Source organism: Aricia agestis, chromosome 19 (assembly GCF_905147365.1).
Source record: "Aricia agestis chromosome 19, ilAriAges1.1, whole genome shotgun sequence".
NCBI classification, from domain to species: Eukaryota; Metazoa; Arthropoda; class Insecta; order Lepidoptera; family Lycaenidae; genus Aricia; species Aricia agestis.
The window spans coordinates 13,318,951-13,341,961 of NC_056424.1; the positions used below are offsets into that span (position 1 = coordinate 13,318,951).

At 37.5% G+C, this 23,011-nt stretch overlaps 1 protein-coding gene across 1 annotated transcript in view; it reads right to left on the bottom strand.

Moving 5' to 3' along the window:
- Positions 1-8,967: 8,967 nt before the first annotated feature.
- LOC121736433 (adapter molecule Crk) overlaps positions 8,968-23,011 on the bottom strand; it is a 34,800-nt gene continuing 20,756 nt past the window's right edge. Inside the window, exons 2-7 of the mRNA XM_042127624.1 lie at positions 21,803-21,925; positions 20,563-20,803; positions 13,706-13,834; positions 11,232-11,339; positions 10,730-10,825; positions 8,968-9,807 (exon numbers count right to left, since the gene is read on the bottom strand). Of these exons, the coding sequence (XP_041983558.1) occupies positions 9,703-9,807; positions 10,730-10,825; positions 11,232-11,339; positions 13,706-13,834; positions 20,563-20,803; positions 21,803-21,925 (802 nt within the window). The 3' untranslated portion in view covers positions 8,968-9,702. The remainder of the gene's footprint in view (positions 9,808-10,729; positions 10,826-11,231; positions 11,340-13,705; positions 13,835-20,562; positions 20,804-21,802; positions 21,926-23,011) is intronic.

Consider the following 23,011-nt stretch of genomic DNA (forward strand, 5'->3'; position numbering starts at 1 on the left):
GTACTTTTTTCATTAAAGATTAAAAAAAGGCTTGAGCTGTGTTCCTATGTTTTGCTTTTTTTTGTGTAATCTAGCCAAATCTGTTTTCTGGACGTTTGAATACAGCGGAAAATCTGGCCATTTTTTTGGGTTTTTGAACATTCATATCTTATTTAATAATTAAATTATGAAAAAAAAAAAGAAAACATAGGGACATTGTATTAGTTGCCGTAGATATTCAGGAAAAAAATTATAACTCTACTAGCATTATCCAGGGAGGAAACAGGGGACAACGTTTGTATGGAAAAAAGGGTGGTGTGGAATCCTCTTAATATAACATAGATAAATTGGTTTGAAATTTGAATAAAAACAAGTAGTGACCATGCTTCTTCCTAAAATTTATTACTTAAAATTGTTACAATTTTACTTAATATAATATTATATAAAAATGATGCATTTCTCACAACTTAGATTAAGAATTTAATCTCAAAATATTTTTCAATATACAATGTAAACATTTGGTATTTACTTACTTCATGATATTAATAAAATAATATTTAGTACAAGTCTAGTCTGCTTATTGCATAAATTATAAAACATTACCAATAGGTACATAATAATAAAATACTAAATGTTACTGGCAACACCTATTTTAGCATATCTGCAGCGCCACAGTGCAAAAGCTCATACTAAAGTACAAAATTGATAGTTTAACAACATGATAGTGTACAGCTTGGCCAAAAAGAGTCTGACCATGACGCCAGTACAATATGTGTCTAAAAATTGCCTACAATATATGAAAAGCGTCCTCATTTAGGGCATAAACTGCGTTAAGCGGGCACCCGCGACGGGCGCACGTCGCTTGAGAACGCGCGTGAACACGCAGCGGTCCCCGTCGCGGAGACCCGACTTACGCAGTGTCTCCAGTTTAATTTTAACATTGTGCATGTACAGTCGTATCGATGGAGAACTTAATATATTATTACTTAGCAAAACGACGACTAGCAAAAAAAAAGACAACCAGTGAGCTCTTTCGTTGAATCTAGGTTGCTATGCGGGGAATTTGTTGTAAAGTTTAGTCAATGGAGAATGTTACCTAATTTTGATTATTAGCAGTCCACATTCTCTGTCAAAAATAAAGAATATTATATAGTGAAAGAATTACTTGGATACGTTAATTAGTTTCCGATTTATAAGCAAAATAAGTTGTAACTATACGACGCGGGCGCCCGGTTACGGTGTGACGTCATATCACAACTGCGCCGCGCGGGCCCCATACAATAAACGTGATTTTTTGGCTTTTTTTGATCTATCTCAATAATGGCAACAGGTAGGCACTTGAAATTTTCACCAAGGCCTTAATTATATGTGTACTTAATTAATTAATAATAATATTATAATAAAATAAAAAACTAAAGGGGGCTCCCATACAAAAATCACAATTTTTGGCATATTTTTGCTATGTAGCGGTACTGAACACTTCGTGCGCGAGTCCGACTCACACTTGGCCGATTATTTATTTGTATTTTTTTAACCGACTTCCATAAAGGAGGAGGAGGTTATATGTTCGTCTGTTTATATATTTTTTTGTATGATCAACGATCACTTCGCCGATTGTGGACCGATTTTCAAGATTTTTTCGCTATTGTATCGGGTTTAACCCGAATTTGGTACTATGTTCATAAAAAAGGTGACTTCATGATGGGATCCATAAGTAATTTAAGGAATTCCTCGCTATCTTTACTAAAACCGCATATTTATCTGGCTGATATTGTGATTTCGATTCATAATCTGAAGTAAGTATTTCAAATGGAAACTTATAGTGATTTTGGATAAATAATGAAGTATTCCAAGTAAATCTTACCAAAAAGTAAGATTTTGCACCAAGATTTATTATACCATGGTCCGAAGGCGGTGAACAGAACTCCAACCTCCTTGAAGATACATGTTTGGGGGTTTCGGTGTTGTTTTAAGAACTGAAAGCATAATATGCTACTAAGCGCGTGCGGCCCGTAGGCGTAACACATAGCGTCATTAACTGAACTAGCCCGCGCGTGCTCCTTTCGGCGCGCCCCGCGCCTGCCCCCGCAACGGGAACCGTCGCGCGGGGAGACGGGCTCCGTTGCGCGGGCGCGGGGCCCGCCTGCCCGCGACGGTTTGCCGCGCGGCTTCCCGCGACGGGTCATTTTTGTATGAAACCGCGCGGGTGCCCGCTTAACGCAGTTTATGCCCTTAATCCACACTCTTTTTTGCCAAGCTGTAAATTGTATTATTTTGAGTATAGAATAGACAGGACTTTTTTCTTGATTGAATAAAATGATGTAGTACCATGGCTTCAATTAATGCACATACCAGTGACTTGACTTGCCTATTCAAAATTTTACACGTCTTATGTACCCTTAAGTAGTAAAAATATTTACACAGTAGTTAGCACAATATTTTGTCCTTATCTGATGTGTTGGAATTTGGGAAAGCCACTAATAATAGACAAGGAAAAAACAGTGTAAAGCTTACACCTTGTATTACTATTTTTATTACTAAGGGGGTTAAAAGCAGGCTTGAGATAAATTAAGTTGCCATTATTAACTAGACTCTATTCCAATTTTTCATCTAAATTGGTTTAGTACTTTCGGAGCTTACTCCTTTTACATAACATAAATTATATCCACATAATATAATAATATTAGTATAGATATTGTGCATTAATATAGTGCGCATATGGACACAGCTTTATAGTGCCGAACACTTAGAAAATAATATTTATCTACACATTTAATATTATTGATTAATACATAGCTTTATGCGGTTCAACAGGCATAAAATTCCTCATACTTTGGCCTAGTAAAACGACATTTTTGTCACTACTTACATAATGATATCTGTAAATGAATGGTTTTTACCACACCTTCTAAAAAGAAAAAAAATATAGAGAAAATAAACCATATAAGTATAAAAATTTCTTGTGGACATAAGGCTATTAGATTCTTAAAAATAATTTTATATGATAAAACATATTATTTACAAAACGAAAACATTAAAAATGTCGTTATACTTGTCACGTAATCTATATCTAATGCTAAAGTCAGTTCGCGGAACACATAGAATTTGTACGTTGACATAACACTACATACACCGTATAGCTATCACGCTCTATCAGCTGTGGAAACACGACGCGAGAGAAAGAGAGGACTAGTGAGATGTCAATGTGCGAATTGCTATATTATGCCTCGCGACCTGGCTTTAAATACATTTTTGCATTAGCAATAATTATAAAAATATTGACTATATTATTTGGAAGAATAACAGCATACTTTTGCAAAGCCGCTGTTCACAATACTTATAATATGGTTGCATTGTTAAGGCCTCGAAACTATTCATATGAAACTACATTTTCTTTATAACGAGGCCACAGTAGTGCGTTGCGGTACATCGTTTTATAGCAGTACCGCATGTATGGTGCAAAGTGCATAGCCGAGTTTCACTGATGCACGATAACAAAAGTCGGTACGAAACGCATTATTTACATGCCTATATGAAGTCAAAGACTGTCAGAAGTTTTACATTTACGTGTAGCCTCGTTGTTACGCTTATCGCAAGCGGTTTTATTGCCACATTAAAAAATCAGAGTCCCTTTTTTGATTTTTATACATTTTTAACACTGTCACTGTTTTCGATCGCCTGAGGCGCTAGCAAAGATGACCATATTGCGACAAGCTCTTACAAAGTCTAAACGGCGAATCGAGAAACAAAACATCATACAGATCGTCAAGATATGCATGCAATTTTGTGCTCAGACTCGCCATTTTGATTTTTGCTTGCTTTTATAATATTATTATACAAATCATATTATAATATTTTGTTAAAACTCACACACTACACAGAACTAAACAATGTTAAAAGTTTTGTTATACATAAATCCAATAATGCTATAATATGTAAATGTGCGTTAGACACCTAAATAAATAAATAAATAAAGTCTATACGATACACGTTTTCATTGCCTAAATATGGTCGTATTCACAGGATCAATGTTGTTATGTGGTGCTATTATGTTCCTTACTGGGTTATTTGTTGGAGGGGGTGTTGGCATTATCACCAAACAATCATCTGAGCTAGAGGGATCCGGGCGAAAGATAGAACTAGCTGTAGAAAATATAACACAAGTATATCAGATAAAATTAATATGATATCAGAGCACACAATGAATTTATCTAGTCAAATGTACAATATCAGAACAAATCTCAGCAGACTAGATACTACTACCACTTTACCTGGATTCACAATATTAGATGGAACACACAAGACAGCTGTCTTGTCAGCATCCATAGTTTCAAAAAAATTCAAGAGATCTAAGAAGCAAGCCAAGCATATTCGTAGAGTAAGAAGATCATCTCCTTGGGGAGGAACACAGCCGGAGGGAGCTAGGATACTCAATGAACTGGAGGATGATGCATCTGTGAACATAACCACGACCAATACAACAAAATTCAAGACAAGAGTGCTAGAGTCAGGGTTAATTGTTCCACCAATAGGGTTAGTCATGGAACAGACAGGTTCCTATATGGAATATTCAGGATACATATATGTACCCATTATTTATCATATGCCTCACCTAGCTTCTGCAAATCTAATCGGTCAAGGAACAGACTGTAATATCACTGCAAATAAAGATCATCAAGATCTCATAGTAAGTTTATTAAAGGAGAAGATTGGTACCTTGATCCCTCAACGTAACTCTAACCGGAAACGGCGATTTATTGAGACAATTCTTCTAGGAGGTGCAGTAGCATGGAATAGAGCTTCTATTTGGTCTTTACAAGACACAGTCGCATCTTTGGATAGCCAGATCGCTACCATGAAGGAACACAGTCAGATTGTTACAAATAGTATCAACACTTTAGTTGACAATCAACATGCAATACATCATGCAGTGGATAGACAAGCTAGAATTCTCAGAGAGTTTATGGAAAAGAGTACTTGTGATGAAATGATAACAAATTATTTTAGGGAAGTATATTCAACATGGCTATCTATGGCACCTAATGACTTTGTACGAGTTGTTGACAGTGCTCTATCAGGAAAGATAACTCCAGATTTGTTACCAGCTACAGATGTATTAACAGTTCTCTTAAAGCATCCTGCTATTGTATCTACAGCTTACTCCAAGGATGTGACCCTTCTATATGAACTAGGAAAATTTTCACTACATCAGGTGAACTATGATCCTTACCCAATGGTATCTGGAGTCATGATATTCCCTAGAATACTTGTGGACCGATCGGCAGCACTGATGAGAGTGTATACTACCCACTCTGTAACAAATGGAGGTTTTAGAAAATTAAATCTTCCAGATATTGTAGCCTGCAAAACAAGGGGAGATTGCTGGAGTATTTCACCAACAACTTGTAAAGAAATGTTAACTCTTACATTGTGCCCCAAAACTACAAAAGTAGATTTTAATGTCTGTATAAAACATTTAATAGAAGATGATGAGCCAGCAACAAGTTGTGAATGGAAGTTGTCTACAAATTCTAAGCCAGAGGTCGTACCATTTGATGGTGGTGTATTAATTAGTGCATCAGATATAGCTGGAGAAGTGATGATATCTCAAGGAAAAGAGCTCATAGTTCACAAACAGGTAGAACCAAGCGATAAACCAACTGTTTTAACATTAGAGGATGGTGATTATTTACATTTAGGAGGTCAGATTTATCAACTATCCCAAGAAACTCTTAGAACAGGTTACGAAATAGTGATGAATATATCAACCCCTCTCCAGCGAGAAGATATTACCAGTTTATCAGTAGAAGGATGGGTTCCTGAGTCTAATATATCTCAGTTAAGAGATCAACCCTGGTCACCTCCAGATCATTATATATGGTGGGTGCTAGTTGGAGTAATGGTATCAATAATAATTCTTATTACATTTGTATTTCAATACAGGGTCGGACTAAAAAGATTACACACTAGAGTAAAAGATGAAATATCTGGCTGGATAACAGTACCAACAGCTCCTCCGGGATACCAAGCCAGACAACCAAGTCTACCTCAACGTTTGGACATAATAGTTTGGGAGTTTTTTAAGTTTAATACCTATTTTAACACACAAGTTCCCGTTCATATTTACCTCAGGATCGCCTTATATACCGATGGAAGGGAAAACAAATTTTATCATAATCTAAATAAATAAATAATGATATGATATTATGAGAAATGATATTTAAATGCAACTTTTTACAGTCATGCCATTTGTTTAACACTTTTGATGTGTTTTAGTCTAATCTCATTATACAGGGGATGTTTAGAATCGAGATAAAGATTTTAACTGTAGCCGACTATAGTTTACATGTTGACTAAAGGTGCTAGCGGTCATTGACCCCATGTCAAACTAACGTTTTTTTTATTGCCTTCTTTGTAGCTTTTTTTATACAAACTAAGTATGCAGGCGATTATTTTATGTTAGAAGTAGTTAGAACTGAGTTCATTTTGAACAGTAAATCGATTTGAACTCATAAAAGATCATTACTTTATTCATACTATTATTCTAAATGTCGCGAAGATTAATTTATAAAATTATAACAGTATCTACAGGGTGCAATTAAACCTACCTGCCAAATTTTTTTTGGGGCTTAGGTATCATTAGGTGAGTCCATTAAACCAAAAAAAATAGGGTGTTATTTTTTTTACAATAACATATTTTATCCCAAAAAAAATCGATGCACAATGGTCACTTCATAAGTTCATAATATATATAGATATCCAATCGGAAGACCGGTTATGCGTACGGGTAAAGCGGGGGTGACGCGCGGGGTGGGAGGCGGGAGGCCCGCCGGTCGCCAGCGACCGTTTAGTGCCACGCGCGTAGTTGTATAGCTAACACGTAATTATTTTGTTTGTCACGGCCGGGCCCCCCCGGCCCCCGCGCTTTAATTAGTGTCTGTTACAATGTACCCTAACCACGATCGAGTGTTATGAAATGTGGAGGTGCTATTTTGAGTGGCGAAAGTTTACGCGGAACCCAGAGACTGTACGAGCAAGAAAGCCTTCCTCGTCTTCGTAACAGCTGATTGATGATTCTCGAATGCAGCAGCTGTACCCTGAATCTGAATCGCAAAACAATCAAAGACTCGGATTATGGACAGTTCGCTCTTCGCAACACCTGCACACGCCTAGCCAGCCTCGAAGACATGCCTCTGACGAGGTTAAAAGTGACAAAGTTGTGCTTAACAAACTTTTAAAGTCTTAAAGACAATGTGCAAAACGCGGTAGACTCTGCTTAGAGCAAAACGGATTGCAGTTTGAACTATGTTAAGTGTAGACAAGATGGAAGTAAATAAGATTTAGAGGTGGGTTATTTTGATTTTTAATTAGTTGTACTGAGTAGGTACATAAGTTAATTGAATTTTTTAAATACGCCTAAATGCAAAGGATGTGGTTTAGATTTATTATAAATTTCTAAATTGCTTATTTTTCGTAATTAGAAAGTTGTAATTTTCCATTCTTTTGATGTGTATCAATTAATTTTATGTTAAACATACCTGTCTACGTCCTTTACATTTGACGGTCCTAAGTCCATCAAAGTATGAAGAGAAAATTCGCAACTTATGATAATAACAAGAATGCAGTGACGGATTAATCAAATTAAGCAATTGCCTAGGGCATCACGTCTGAGGGGGTACCAGGAGAGTAAAGGTTCAAAGACCGATTCGGATATGGATCGAGTCGGTCGAGATACGGATAGGGTGGCCCACAGGCATGGATTGCTTAGGGCATCAAGTAGTCTTAATCCGTCACTGCAAGAATGTCAATGGAAGGGCGCGGCGGGGCCGGGCCGCGCATGTGTCCATATTTTGTGGTGTTTGGTAGGCTAACTTTCGGAGGCTATTTCTCAAAATTTTAGTACTGAGTGATTATAAAAGAAGAAATACGTATATTTTTATTTTTAACAAGGATCAATATATCTAAATTTGGCAGGAAGGTTAAATTGCACCCTGTATAAGTTTTTCTTCTGAGTCCAGAACTTTTAACACAATAATTTCACGGTGTGAGCATTTTGCACATTAACCCTAGACTAGTGAGGTTAATGACCGCTAGTGCATAGTCTTTTCATTTTGACTATAGTATGGCAATGTCTTTTAAATTTCTTTATAAAGATAGACGACAGCCAGTTGTATCTTTTCTCTTTTGCCTAATACTATACACATAGTATAAGTAATACAAAAACAATAGTAAACTGTAAATGTCTTTCAATTCGATGTTCTATCAATTCCTCTTACAGGAACGTTAAAAGGCTTGTCAATTACCCTTTACTAATATAAAATATCTACAATAGATACTTTATACAACAGTTTTGTTCTTGTCTCATTTCAAAGTCGATCGACAGACGAAACCAAAGCATTGTGTAGTTTTTTATGAGTAAAGGATAAGTTTATTTTATAGTCTACCCACATACTTTTAATATGAGACAATTTTCTTATACATATTCGGTTTTGAATTTTGACAATATTATGTTTTTCGTGGAGTCGATTCTTAAATTTACTTTTTAACACGTTATAATATCAAAAAAAGTTTTAACTATATATAAAAGTATAAATATTAAAATACAATGTCTACTTTTTGCTACAAATTGTATAAAATATGTCATGTAAAATCCATAAAAGTTGTGCATTATTATTTGTGCATTTATAGTACAAATGTAAAATTCTGGGCTATGGTTATGTGAACAAAGTTCCTACTAAATATTATCTACTTCTGAGGCATCACATAGAATAGCTGTCTACACTGTGTCTTTTTTTGTTCATCAAGGGCATGCGTTATAGCGCAGTCAACAGCGCGTGTGAGGCATGCCAGCGACGCATGCGCTCTGACCGTATCCAAAACTTTCGCTTGATTCTTTTTTTTTTGGAATTACTTAAGACCAAATAAGCCGCACATATTCCACCCAGTAAAATGTCATAAAAAATCTAAAAAAAAAAGAACAAACCGAAAGTTTTGGATACGGTCAGAGCGCATGCGTCGCTGGCATGCCTCACGCGCGCTTTTGACTGCGTTATAACGCATGCCCTTGATGAACAAAAAAAGGCACAGTGTGGACAAAGCTAATAAGATATATAGCCTGAAACAGAAACAATAATAAGGCTGGCAGCATACACGTTTTCCGAATTAGTAAAACGCCTCAGTGGTCTAGTGGTTTAGGGCCTGACTCTCGACTCTGAGGTCACGTCTTTATGCAGATAAACAGACAAAAATGATGCTAGAAGTTTTGTCAAGACAATGCATGCTGATTCCCTATCTAAACAAGCATTCAGATGGGCATATAAAGCCTGTCCTGCAATCACTCTCTTTAGTCATGTTGAATTATGTATCCCACTGGTACGCATATACATCTATTGAAGTTTATATACGGTACTAATGGTCTGCAGAACGGCTCTTTAAATGGCTATGCAAGCCGATACAACATATAGCTTACCACAGCAGGCTCAGTATAACATTGGAAACGGGAAAGAAAAGACATACTGACAGACTTTAGTGACAAAATGGCAGATAACCTTCGACTAACTGCCACTTTGTCTATTCTTCCGTAGAAAGAACCGCTGTGAATAGGAACAGAGATATTGCACAACTCGTGGACTATAACTCCTCCGTTTCTATGATATTCAATACTAAAATCTGTGTTATAGTCACTGTTCCGTTAGTCACTATCACTGAACACTGTCACTGCATTTAGCTGGGTATGTCGTCCAGGAACTCGACGTAGGTGAACGGGAAGTGGCCGACTTTGCCGTTCAGCTCGCCCTCCCATTGGCCGTTTATGTTCATTTTCGTCACCTGGAACACAATAACTGGTGATTAGGGAGCCGGTTAACTTGAGTCACTGCCTTAAGACAGACAATTGCAACACATAACATTAAAACTAGCGACCCGCCCGGCGTTGCACGGGTACAAAATATATAGCCACTGAAAAAATGATTAAAGTCGATAGCCTATCCTTCACGTGGTCTACTTCTTATCTGTGCCAAATAATATAAATATTGCTCCAGTAGTTCGCGAGATAAGCCCTTTCAAATAATTTCCCCCGTTTTTTCCACATTCTCTTATTAGTCTTAGCATGATATATAAAATATAGTCTATAGCCTTCCTCAATAAATGGGCTATCTAACACTGAAATAATTTTTCAAATCGGACCAGTAGTTCCTGAGATTAGCGCATTCAAGTTAGCCCATTCAAATAATTTTTCCCGTTTTTTCCACATTTTCCTCTACTTCTTCGCTCCTATTAGTCTTAGCGTGATAAAATATAGCCTTCCTCGATAAATGGGCTATCTAACACTGAAAGAATCATCAAAATCTGTTGCGTAGTTTTAAAGATTAAAGGGAACAAAGGGACATGAGGGAAAAAAGCGACTTTGTTTTATAATGTTCATGTGTTTTTCATAGCAATAGGCTGTATAAAGATTTTCGTGTCCCAAGTGAGTATGCATTACATTTCTTCAAGATTTCTTCAAAATGTTACCCCAGGGTCAGTCTGGCGTGGTGTAAAGAATGATTGATTAGAAGCATTTTGATTATCCTACTTTTTATTCCGAGATTTTATAATTTGGATTCACAGAATGTTACTGAGCTTGAGGATGGGTTACTCGAACAAGTCCCAGTGACATTATATAATAGCAGTTAAATTTTGTGAAAAACTTGAAAAATTAAATTTTCTATGGAAGCATAGACTGCTAAAATATTTGAAGAGTGGTACTTACTTTAACAATATCCCCCTCCTGCAGCTTGAGCGCGGTCTTGTCGTACGCGTTGGGCACTCTCGACTGCCGCACGCGCGCCAGCGCCGGCAACGTCCTCTGCAACATTCATACAAATTAGTTACAATTACAATCATATGGCAATTACCTTTTTACTTGTAGGAATGATTGTTTTTTAATCGGACTGCACCAGGTGGGTTTTGGATTAATCTTAGTCGTTAGATAGACACCGGGCAGATTTTGAGCTTCGACTCTTAGCCAACCACGGAAATGTGGTATTTCCGTGGTTAGCTAAGAATGAGCTAATGCTGAATTTATACTAAATATTATAAAAATAACTATGTCTATCTGTTACCACAGTAAACTACTGAACTGGTATGCAGATACGGAAATAGCATAGAGAAGTTTTTTTCGCGGCTAAATGCGTCGCTGCTCGTAAATATAAATGTCTGCTAGACACCACTAGCAAGCAACATCTAGTGATTCAATAACAATCAAATCCCACCTGCATGTTGGAGCCCTTCTGCTGCTTGTTGTTGGGCGGCGAGGGCGGGTCGCCGAGCTGCGTCAGCGCCTCGTTGGGCGGGTACGGCATGCCTGACGGGTCCAGCACCTAAATCAAATTTATTTTACTATATATATACCATCAGTAAAGTAGGTTCAGAGTTGTATACCTCGGAGTTTCTATTAATGTCACTATCAGAATCACGTGAGAAGAAAGATTTTGCATAGGCTGTATAAATAAAAAACGTTTATTCAACAAAAATTTGAACATTACACAAAGTACCTACATTTAAAATAAAAAGAAGAAAAATACGACACAATACAAATAATCAAGATTTTTAAAACAATAATACAGAATACAGACACATATATGTCTAAATACAAATGTATAGACTATTATTATAGTGTATACTGTATATAATATTACATTTTGCTGTATCCCGATTTTGGGGATTGGGTAACAGAAACGTTAAAGTACGATTACGAGGGCTGCTATTTATGTATCCGGAACTGGCCACTTACAAGAACAATATTTAAAAAGTAATTACAACATTTGAAAATAGAACTCTTTGGTTGAAGAATACATTTTGTTTCATGTGACTGTCAATTATTTTTCCATTGTGGCGTCATTTTGAAAATTGCGTGTCTTCATTTGCCGTAGATTTAACGCGTGAACATTTTCGTGCAATGATTTACTACGATTTTCGGCGTGGGCTAAATCAACAACAGTGCTTTATTCAACTCACCGCAACTTTTGGAGATGAAGCACCATCAAAAACCACTGTTTATCACTGGTACAGTGAGTTTAATCGTGGGCGGTCTATGCTCACGGATGAAAATAAAGAAGGTCGCCCAAAAACAGCTGTTGTCCCACAAAATATAGATGCTGTGCGGGAACTAATAATGCGTGATCGTCATGTTACATATCGCGAGATAGAGGCGTCCTTAGGCATAAGTATGACGAGCATACATTAGATATTACACGAACATTTGGCTGTAAAAAAAATATGTTCGCGTTGGATTCCGCACAACTTGACAATCGATCAAAAACGGGCTCGTGTCGATTGGTGCAAAAAAATGATAAAAAAATACAACCGTGGTACGTCAAAAGCCGTTTATAATATCTACACAGGTGATGAATCTTGGATCTATGCATATGACCCCGAAACTAAACAACAGTCAACGGTGTGGGTGTTCCAAGATGAGCCGAAACCAACAAAAGTTACTCGTGCAAAAAGTACTTTGAAGCAAATGGTCGCCTGTTTTTTTGGAATTAATGGACATGTGGCTACAGTGCCATTAGAGAATCGTAAAACGGTTAATTCTGAATGGTATACGACCATTTGTTTACCAGAAGTCTTTGAAGAAATAAGAAAGGACAACCGACAACGCAGAATCATATTACATCACGACAATGCTAGCTGTCACACCTCAGCTGAAACAACTCAGTTTTTGGAGGGTCAAAAGATCGAATTGACTGGTCATCCGCCGTACAGCCCTGATTTGGCACCTAACGATTTCTTTTTATTTCCATACGCGAAGAACAAATTACGTGGTCAACGTTTTTCGAGCCGCGAAGAGGCTGTTGATGCGTTCAAAATGCACGTTTTGGAGATACCTCAATCAGAATGGAAAAAGTGCTATGAAAATTGGTTCCAGCGTATGCAAAAGTGTGTCGATCATCGCGGCGAATATTTTGAAAAGCAATAAAACCATATTAAATGATATATGTTTGTTTCTTTTTTTAATTCCGGATACATAAATAGCAGCCCTCGTACATTCTTTTGATTAATTTGTCGCTGGTTCAGAGATAGAATTGGTAAGCCCCTTGGACACCTCTACTTGTATGTGAGTATACTCTGTACCATAGTAAAAGGAGGGGAAGTAAGTTATCTTCATACAAAGGCACCGCGCGCGGCTTGTAGGTATGTGTGCGCCATAGTATCAATGCGTCGCCACGTACGGCACACAACAAAATCTCGGCGGTACCAGCCTTATAAAACTGGCCGAGATTTTGTTGTGTGCCGTACGTGGCGACGCATTGATACTATGGCGCACACATACAAGCCGCGCGCCGTGCCTTTATATGAAGATAACTTACCTACTTCCCCTCCTTTTACTGTACGGTCAGAGTCTGCACACAGAGCTCGAGTATGAAGATCGTGGAGCTCTGTGCGTAGCAGGCTGTATAAGAGCGCGCGCGCGTCGAGCTAGTATGTGAACGGGCGTGCGTGCGTGCTAGTATAGGTGTTTAAGTGCGTACATCCGTGCGGATACAGTAAAAGTGATCGCACATTTATCAGCAAGCACGCGCCGTACGCGCCACATTTTAGAATTCGTTGTATAAAATGATGTGCGCATATTCGTCCGCACTGTACGCGTCGCATTTCGTGTACTATGAGGTGCGTTCGGCGCGTACGGTGCTGACTACTGTGCGATCAGCTGTGTGTTTATTATGTATGAATCTGAACTCACCCTCTGCACATAGGGCACGGGTATGGAGCCGGTGCGGCCCTGCGCGTTGCGCGCCGTCCACCACTGCTCCTCATCACGATTGATCACCATCAGCCGCTCACCGCGACGGAACGGTAGGTCGTCGGCGTCCTGAAAAGAGCATAAATCTTATGTTTGCATATAGATAATTAAAATAAGTATTTAATAAAATGCCTGAAAGTTCCAGATGCCTGTTTCACAATGCATAGTTTGAAGCATATGCGTCAACTTGCGTAAACAGCAAATGAGTGCGCACGGTGAAGCGTTGACCAATAACGGCGCGATAAGTTTTTGAAACCAGATTCGAACGAGAATAATAATCAGGAAGGTGGCCTTTTTTTACGCCAAGAAAATGCCGTTCCGTCTCCCGCGGGGGATGGGGGCGATGAGGCATCCTACCCAGGGACAGATTTATATTTTTTACTAGACGTTCCGCGCGGCTTCGCCCGCGTAAATTAGATATTTCACAGACATATTAGTCCATAAAAAATAGCCTATGATCCTTTACGTGCTCTACTTCTTATCTGTGCCAAATAACAGAAAAATTGCTCCTGTAGTTCGTGAGATAAGGCCTTTCAAATAATTTCCCCCGTTTTTTCCACATTTTCCTCTATTTCTTCGCTCCTATTAGTCGTAGCGTGATAAAATATAGCTTATAGCCTTTCGCGATAAATGTACTATCTAACACTGAAAGATTTTTTAAATAGGACCAGTAGTTCCTGAGATTAGCGCGTTCAAATAAGCCCTTTCAAATAATTTCCTCCCGTTTTTTCCACATTTTCCTCTATTTCTTCGCTTCTATTCATTGTAGCATGAAAAAATATAGCCTATAGCCATTCTTGATAAATGAACTATCTAACACTGAAATAATTTTTCAAATCGGACCAGTAGTTTCTGAGATCAGCGCGTTCAAACAAACTAAAAACTCTGCCGCTTTATAATATTAAGTATAGAGGAGGAGAGGCCACTTTAATTTTGCCGCCCCTATGTACGAACTTTGCCTTCATGGACGCTGCCGCCCATCCTACCGCCGCGCGGATATGTAGGACTTGCTGTGTTAAGATGGTAGTAACGCAGCCTCTACCTCCATTGACTCCACAACCACCATTGACGGAGCCACGGGAGCCATAACATTACATCCACGACTCCGTCGACGGTCGCCTGCTGTGTGAACTATAGCAGGTAGATCTTATCGCGACGCCTTGATATTTTTGCGGTAGCGATATCGATTTTTTTTTCAGCAATGACTAAAGCTAAGAAATTAAAGTTCATTGTCAGTATTCAACATGTCTTTGTCTTTGAATTACCCATAGCATAACACGATTGGTCAACTTATATAACACAGAATAATCAATCAAAAAGACATCTGTAAAAAAGGGATTCCTATTTTGACAACAGAGGAGAGTGATTCAAGCTTCCAAAATTTGTACATAGATTGGTTCAAGCATACATTTTAATTTGCCCATAGCTTATATGAAATGTATTTATGGTTTTTAAATTACGCGACAAAAATTACTTAAGCGCGGCGTCACCTTAAGGCAGAAGGACTATGTATAAGGTATCTATTGTTAAGGGGGCGACCTATGACAGAAAAAAATCGGTTTTCACCCGCGCACTTCATACCCCCCGCACTCGCCCAACGCATTCAAAATGTCACCGCGGCTATTTTGTGTAATTATTCTCGTAATCACTTTTTGTACGAACGTAATATAACTCAATATATCAGATAAAATTTTGAGAAGTTCGAGTCACATTTTCTATCTGTACTTTGAGAATCAAATTAATACTTTTTGCCATAAACACTAGTAATACTTTATGATATGTTTATTTATCGAAATCGAAGAGGCTCTGACACTACTAGATCGATTCTGCTGTAGTTGTTACAAAAATATAATCTACTAGCCACGTCTTCGTCCACGTCCGAATTTGGTTAGTTTTTGTGTGTATTTGCGTAAAATATAATAACATATTTTGTCAGATTAAAATATACAAAATTCTCTGTCACAATGTTTGTAAGCGAACTGCTCAACCGATTCAATGAAATTTTGCATACAATAAGTATACATTCGTTAGGCTTGAGGATAATTTTTTATCTGCTTTTTGTGAAATATATATTATTGATACTAGAAATAATGTATGTGGCAAACTGACGTTTGCCGGATCATCTAGTCAAATATGTATAGAAAATTCTCGGGTCACAGTGTTTGTGCGCGAACTCATCCAAAACGGTTCAACCGATTATAACGCTATGTACATTCGTTAGGCCTGACAATAGGTTTTTATTTACTTTTTATATTGATACTATAAAAAATAATAATTGGCAAAACAATGTTTTCCGGGTCAGCTAGTTTCCTCCTTTTAACTCCCCTCGATTTCTCATGAATTGCACCATCAGATCACCACTTTTGTTAACATGTTACGAAATTCGGACTACATCTTATACAATAACAAAAGAATTTTGCAAATCCGTCAACTAACGGCGGAGTTACCCGCCATGGTATCACTAAAATCGTCTCTGATGCTGGTGCTGATAAAAAACCCAGCTCAAATTTCATCTCGATATACTAGTAAAATCACGTGTTCGGGAATGTCAAAGATTTTGTGTAGTCTGCCGTCCAGCTGATATTTTCAAGAAGGGCATCCATACACTGCCACTGCGTTGGCAAAGGTGCATTGATTGCACGAGTGATTACTTTGAATAACAGAAATAAGTAAGTTCGAAATAATCAGCCAAGTGTGAGTCAGACTCGCGTACGAAGGGTTCCGTACCGTTATAGAGCTAAAAATAGCCCAAAAATTGTAATTTTGTATGGGAGCCCCCCTAAATATTAATTTTACTATCCATTATTAAAGTACAAATAAAAATAAGGATTTTGTCACAAGTGCCTATAGCTATAGCAATTATTGATATCAAGCAAAAAATCAGATTTGTTGTACGTTAAATATTTATTTTATTTTGTTTTTAGTATTTTTTGTTATAGCGGCAACAGATGTATACATTCTGTGAAAATTTCAGAAGTCTAGCTATAGCCGTTCTTGAGATACAGCCTGGAGACAGACAGACGGACAGACAGACATTGAAGTCTTAGTAATAGGGTCCCGTTTTTACCCTTTGGGTACGGAACCCTCAAAAGAATTTTTTTCAAACAAAACGGCAATATCGTAGGTATAATATATTATGTAGTATATTAGTATATTATGTACTCTTCTAAATCCTTACATAAATGTACCGTCAACTTTGTTCATACTCTTATTATTATTTATTATCAAGCGAATGGTCGCAGTAGTGAATTTTGCATATAATATTATAATGTTATCACTGTTTGACAATTTAATCTTATTATTTCCAGACCGTTGTTCCGAAGAAATTTATTCGATATTTCCATAGTATCGACAGAGTAGACAGAATGATAGAGTATGCCGACTAAGAACTGATGTTGAAATTTTTAAATTTGACGTATTATGACGAAAATCGTCGCTAGGGTTATTAGCTTGTTACCTACGAATTTAAAAATATGACATATTCGATGGACGTGTTACTCTTTGGTCGTTTTGTTGTTTGTGTTTTGGCACATGCGATTAAAATTGTCAGAATCCAATTTTGAATTCTTTATTTTAAATATTTAAAAATAAATTATATCAGCCAGCGCGAGGCACAATCCATTCATAATCCTAGTGAAACCCGACGAATTTGACAGATATTGAAACCTGTCCGTTTCTTTGCAGTCGAACTACTGGTAGTTATGTCTATTGTGGTATCGAGTACAACATTCATTGAAACCAAATCGATTTTCAAATCGCTGTCATACACTAGTTTTTTTCAAAACGATATCGATTTAAAGCCGATTTATTTTTTCAATCTCTATTGCCGCGGCCGCTGATTCGTCTATCGTCACGAAGCTTCGTGCTATGAGACGATACCATTGGACGATACACGCAGATCGTCCAATGGTATCATCTCAAGCACGAAGCACTACGCATGCGCGGCCGCTACATATGGGTTTGACAAACTATTTGTCATGATAATATTATCATATTTGTAAACAAATAAACATATTTTATGTTAAATTAAAAAGCCTTCTACAATTGTTCATCGGCTCCCGTTTTCTCCTGTAATGGTTGCTTTTAGTGTGTTTATTTAATTTTTGTTTATTTCCCATGGTTTCGATTAAATATTTCTCAATCCAGAGTAAAGGAAAAAGAAGTACATCCTCTCCTCAGGCGCGCGCGAACGCGACTGTTGGCGACTGAGAGGTGAGACAAATTTAGCGGTGAAGCTCCAATGTGTTTTTTCTTAAATATCTTTAAAAATATAAAGAATATTAAAAATCCGCTAGGTCGAACCCTCGGCGATAGACTTTTATTAGATGTGTAAAAATATTAACTCAGTTTAATGCATGTTTTGGCAATATATGAAAAAAAATCGTCAAAGTTAGATGCATTTTTGTGATTTTTTTCTATCGAGAAAATTTTACGATATCGTGTTTTCGCTCAGATCGAATTCTCAGAAATATAATGTAGTAGTATCTGTGTTTAGAAAATTTAACAATTCGGGGCCTATTATCAAGTACAAAAATGATTTATAAAATCTACAACTTTGGATTAGTCGCCTTCTTAACATAGAAAAAGATATAACTGTCGCATTACGTAAATTTAAATATTAGAACAACTTTACATAGTAGAATATTAAGGCATTAGAATAATTAACTATTGCGATTCATATAACATAATTAAACTTTTTAATCGAGACTTAACGCGACTTATTTAAGTAGTAATGCTACTACGATAAGTCGCGTTAAGTCCCGATTAAAAAGTTTAATTATAATGCAACGCGAAAGTTTAAAATGTTATCATATAACATAATTTATTTTTTCAGTCTGCATATTCTGACTAAGAATTATGGTTGCATGTTGTAATATCGTGACTAAAAAGTCTATGCATCATTTGGTATTGGTTTAGCCGTAATCGGGAAATGAAAGTAAATAATGAATTGGCCAAAAGTAATAATACTCCCCACACCGGTTTCAGAGACGGTGGCCGGTTTCATTGAAACCAGGCCAGTTACGCAGGAGTAATTTTATAGTGTCCAGGTGTGTGCGCATGACACAAGAGCACTCTCTATTCCTTTACTCCCATAACCCAGTGAGACGGAAGACAGACACGACTGGCGAGAGATCAGGCGCAGGACCGACTTTTACATGCCCATCCGAGGCATGGATCATCTTACTTGTCAGACAATCAGGTAATCAGCCTGCATTGTCCTAACCAAACTTGGAAATAACACTATGTTTCCAACGCGGAAATCGAATCCGCGACCTCAGAGTCAAGAGCGACGCTCTAGAGTCTAGACCACTGGACCATGGCGGCGTTGGCCAAAAGTGTTAAGCTTTTGAAATTAGAATGTACTTTTTATGGCAGTTATGCAATGTTTTTTATTTGAACTAAGTGAGCTTGGTTATTATACAATAAATTATATCCATACTAATATAATTTTACATAGATATCCGGAAGTGTCTGTATATTAGCATTTCACATTTTTAGCGGTTTGGGCTTGAAGAGCCGAAGAGGTAACAGACAGACAATAGACATACTTTCGCATTTACAACAATAGACACACTTTGACTTTATGTTAGTAGGTAAGTCTGGATTATATTATACTATACAGGCTACAGCCCTTGCTCATAAAAAATATTTTATACCATTGATTCAGTTATTATATAAGTATTATAAATATTTTTATTGTAAGGGGGTAAAAGTATACCAAAAATCGCGGTAAAAGTTAGTTTATCGAGCAGTTATCGTGCCGTCCGGTCTATTTATAGTAGACATTTCGCTACTTCCGGCCGCGGTCTGAAGCGCGCGCGCACCTATACGCGGTGCCCCAATTTCTTAATGTGGCGGACTCAGTGGCGGATATAGCAATAGGCATCCAGAAGCCTAAGGCGGCACATCTGAGAGGGCGGCAAATTTGGCCCATTTATTTATTTTACAGAAGTAAAAGAAACATATTTCATAAACACAAGAAACGATTATTGAACACAAACATTACATATTTCATTGTAAACTAAAGTAACGTATTGAATTTCAAAGGTCTTTTGGTCTACATAAGCTGGAAGAGGCATCTGCAAAGAGACACACAAATTAAGAGATTTAAACAATAAAATTCTCTAGACCACTAGAAACAAACAATTCGGAATAAAAGGCAACATGAATCGGTCTATATATCGGTCTATTTAATTTACTAAACAGCCTACTAGCGGCTTATTTGTAAATCCGCCACTGGTCGGATTATTTCGCAGACAAAAAATCCGGAAGTTACAGATACAAATAAAATGTTGATAAACCCAGATGTTGGGACTTGGGTTGTTGACTGTCATAGTATAAATATAAGTCAGTAGGTCTTTAAAAGTAGCTCAACACATAGACAAGTTAATCGTGCGTGCAAAGTGGTACTGCGTCATTTTGCTACCTTAAGTTATCTAAAATCAAGGTAATCACGCTATCATTAGCAGTGACGGTTCTAACACTATTAGCGCCCTGGGCGAGATTTCTTCGGCGCCCAGGGTGCTAAAATAATCAGCCAAATGCAAGTCGGACTCGCGCGCGAACAGACAGACAACGAAGTCTTATTAATAGGGTCCCATTTTTACCCTCTGAGTACGGAACCCTAAAACGGCGCGAATGCGGCGCCCCTTTTTGTTTGGCTTCGGCAATTTAAGTTATAGAAAAATAAACTAATTTTAATTGCTATTAAATTTTGTCAATGAGCTGCAATGATCTTATCAATTTGACACCATCAACGACTACAACACTCTCCGCTACTCATCTACAACACTCACATTCCCATCAAAGTTGAACTTCGCCTCCACCACCTCCAGCACGTGGTACTGCTGCGCTGGCGTGGTGGTCGCCGCCTGGGACAGCGGGCGCACCAGCGGCGTGGTGTCCAGATAGTGGAGCCGGTAGAACGCCAGCAGCGCCGCCATGTCCGTGAACACCTGGTTGCCGATGCGGAACCTGGTCGCGCCCTCCGGGGACAGGATGCGGTTGATGATGTAGTGGGACACTCGGTCGTCCTCCCTGGAAGAAGTTTACAGTTGTAAGATGGAGATAGGCGATGGCATTTTGGTGTCCACAAGTTACGAGTTAAATAATTTCATTCATACTTCGACGTTATATACATCTACTGACTGTCAAACAATCCAACGCGTTTACGTAAGAAACCCACATTTTGAAAAATCTCACGTGAGATTGGGAGGTGGGGCGCCCTGGGCGAGATTTCTTCGGCGCCCAGGGATGCTGGTAGTGCTGAAAATTTGGCGCCCCTTTTATTTGCCTTGAGCTTTTATCCGGTGCCCTTGGCGGTCGCCCAGCGTCGCTCCCCCCTAACGCCGCTACTGCTGGAACCTGTCAGACTGGCATCTTAGTGTGGCGCAGTCCAGCGCTGTTGATAAGTAGCTCACTAACTGATCAAATATGAGAATAACTGCTTATCTCACCTTTTATCTTTACTTTTTGATGAAAACCTATAAATTTCCTGGATCATTTGTATTGGATTTACCACCTAGATTGGTATCTAGGTGATTATTATTATACATTTTTTTTCTATTCAAACATTAATGTCCCTTATCGTAGTTCTTTTTTAGGGTTCCGTACCCAAAGAGTGAAAACGGGACCCTATTACTGAGACTTCGATGTCTGTCCGTCTGTCTCCAGGCTGTAACTCAAGAACGGTAATAGCTAGAGTTGAAATTTTTACAGATTATGTATTTCTGTTGCCACTATAACAACAAATACTAAAAACAAAATAAATTAAATATTTAAGGGGGGCTCCCATACAACAAACGTGATTTTTCAAACATTTTTTGCCCGGTTTCAATGATGACAACAGGGAGGCACTTAAAATTTACACAAAATACTCAGCTGTATTTATACTTTAATAATTAATAATAAAATTTAAACAAAATAAATAATTAAGGGGGCTCCCATACAAAAAACACAATTTTTTACTATTTTTGCTCTATAATGGTACGAAACCCTTCGTGCGTTTTATTTTTAGGATAATGTCATGAATCTTACCGCACACACAGCACATAATCTCCAACAATGGTTTTTGAATCTCGGACTAGGAATACTCCACTCTCCGACTCGTTGAGCAGGAGTTTGGTGGCCACCGCACGGGACATGCCACCAAAATACCAACTGGAAAAAAATTTAATGTGTGTCTGTCAGTATGATTAACTCAAAGATACTTGAAAAACAATTTTCTTCAGAAGTCAGCCCCTCTATCATGAGCTCTTAAAGCCAGCCAGAATACTGACTGGCTCGCATTTTGGTACCATGACCTCTATTTTCCAGCCAGTCAGTGGTCACGTGACACAAAACTCACTTCTCCATTGTTAACTGAGTAATAATTTCGAATCATGACAACACTTCTGACATAAGCTCGCTTGCTTTTACGTCAAATACAGCAATTCAATAAACACCAAACCAACGAGTAGCTTTTACTGAATAGTTTACATTTTAGTAATTTTATTTATTAATATTACATACTTTTTAGTCTTAAATTATATTGCTATTTAGTTGGTTAGTTACTTAATAAGTTATATTTTAGTCTATAGCATATATTTTAGTGAAAATAATTCGTTATTAAAACCAAAAAACTAAACATTCGAAGTGTCCAAATTTTTGGAAAACGATTAAGTAGGTATTCTCAAGTTAATCACGAAGTGATACATAAGAAACGTAGAGACCTTAGTAATCCATTTAGTGTTAGTGAGGTTTCAGAATAATAACATAAGTGAGGTGTAGTATACCTATATGTCTAGTCAACAATAAGGTTTGCATTTGTGCGATGAGCTAAGACTGCATTGATTTAGTACACAAGAAACACATACAAGGTATAAGGAACACAAGTGTTGTGTATAATTACTTACTGTAAAACAAGTATGAATTTTCACCAAAAACCTACAGGTACAATCTTATAGCTTTGCATTGTAGGTTTTTGTGTTATTTCACAAACTATTTCCTTGTAAATCTGAAGTATTATTGGTATATGCATGATAAACACTGCACCAAAGAGGTAAATTCAATATTACTTACTTTTAACAAGAATTTTCAGAACACAACCTTTTAAACTTTAGATGTATGTATAACATGCTCCGGATAAACATTGACACACCTAAACTTCTAGAAAAGTTAAATAATTGATAATATCATAGAATCCCAATTAGCTAAATTCTCATATGAGCACTTTTTCATTTAAGTATAACTTCTTCTCTTGACTAC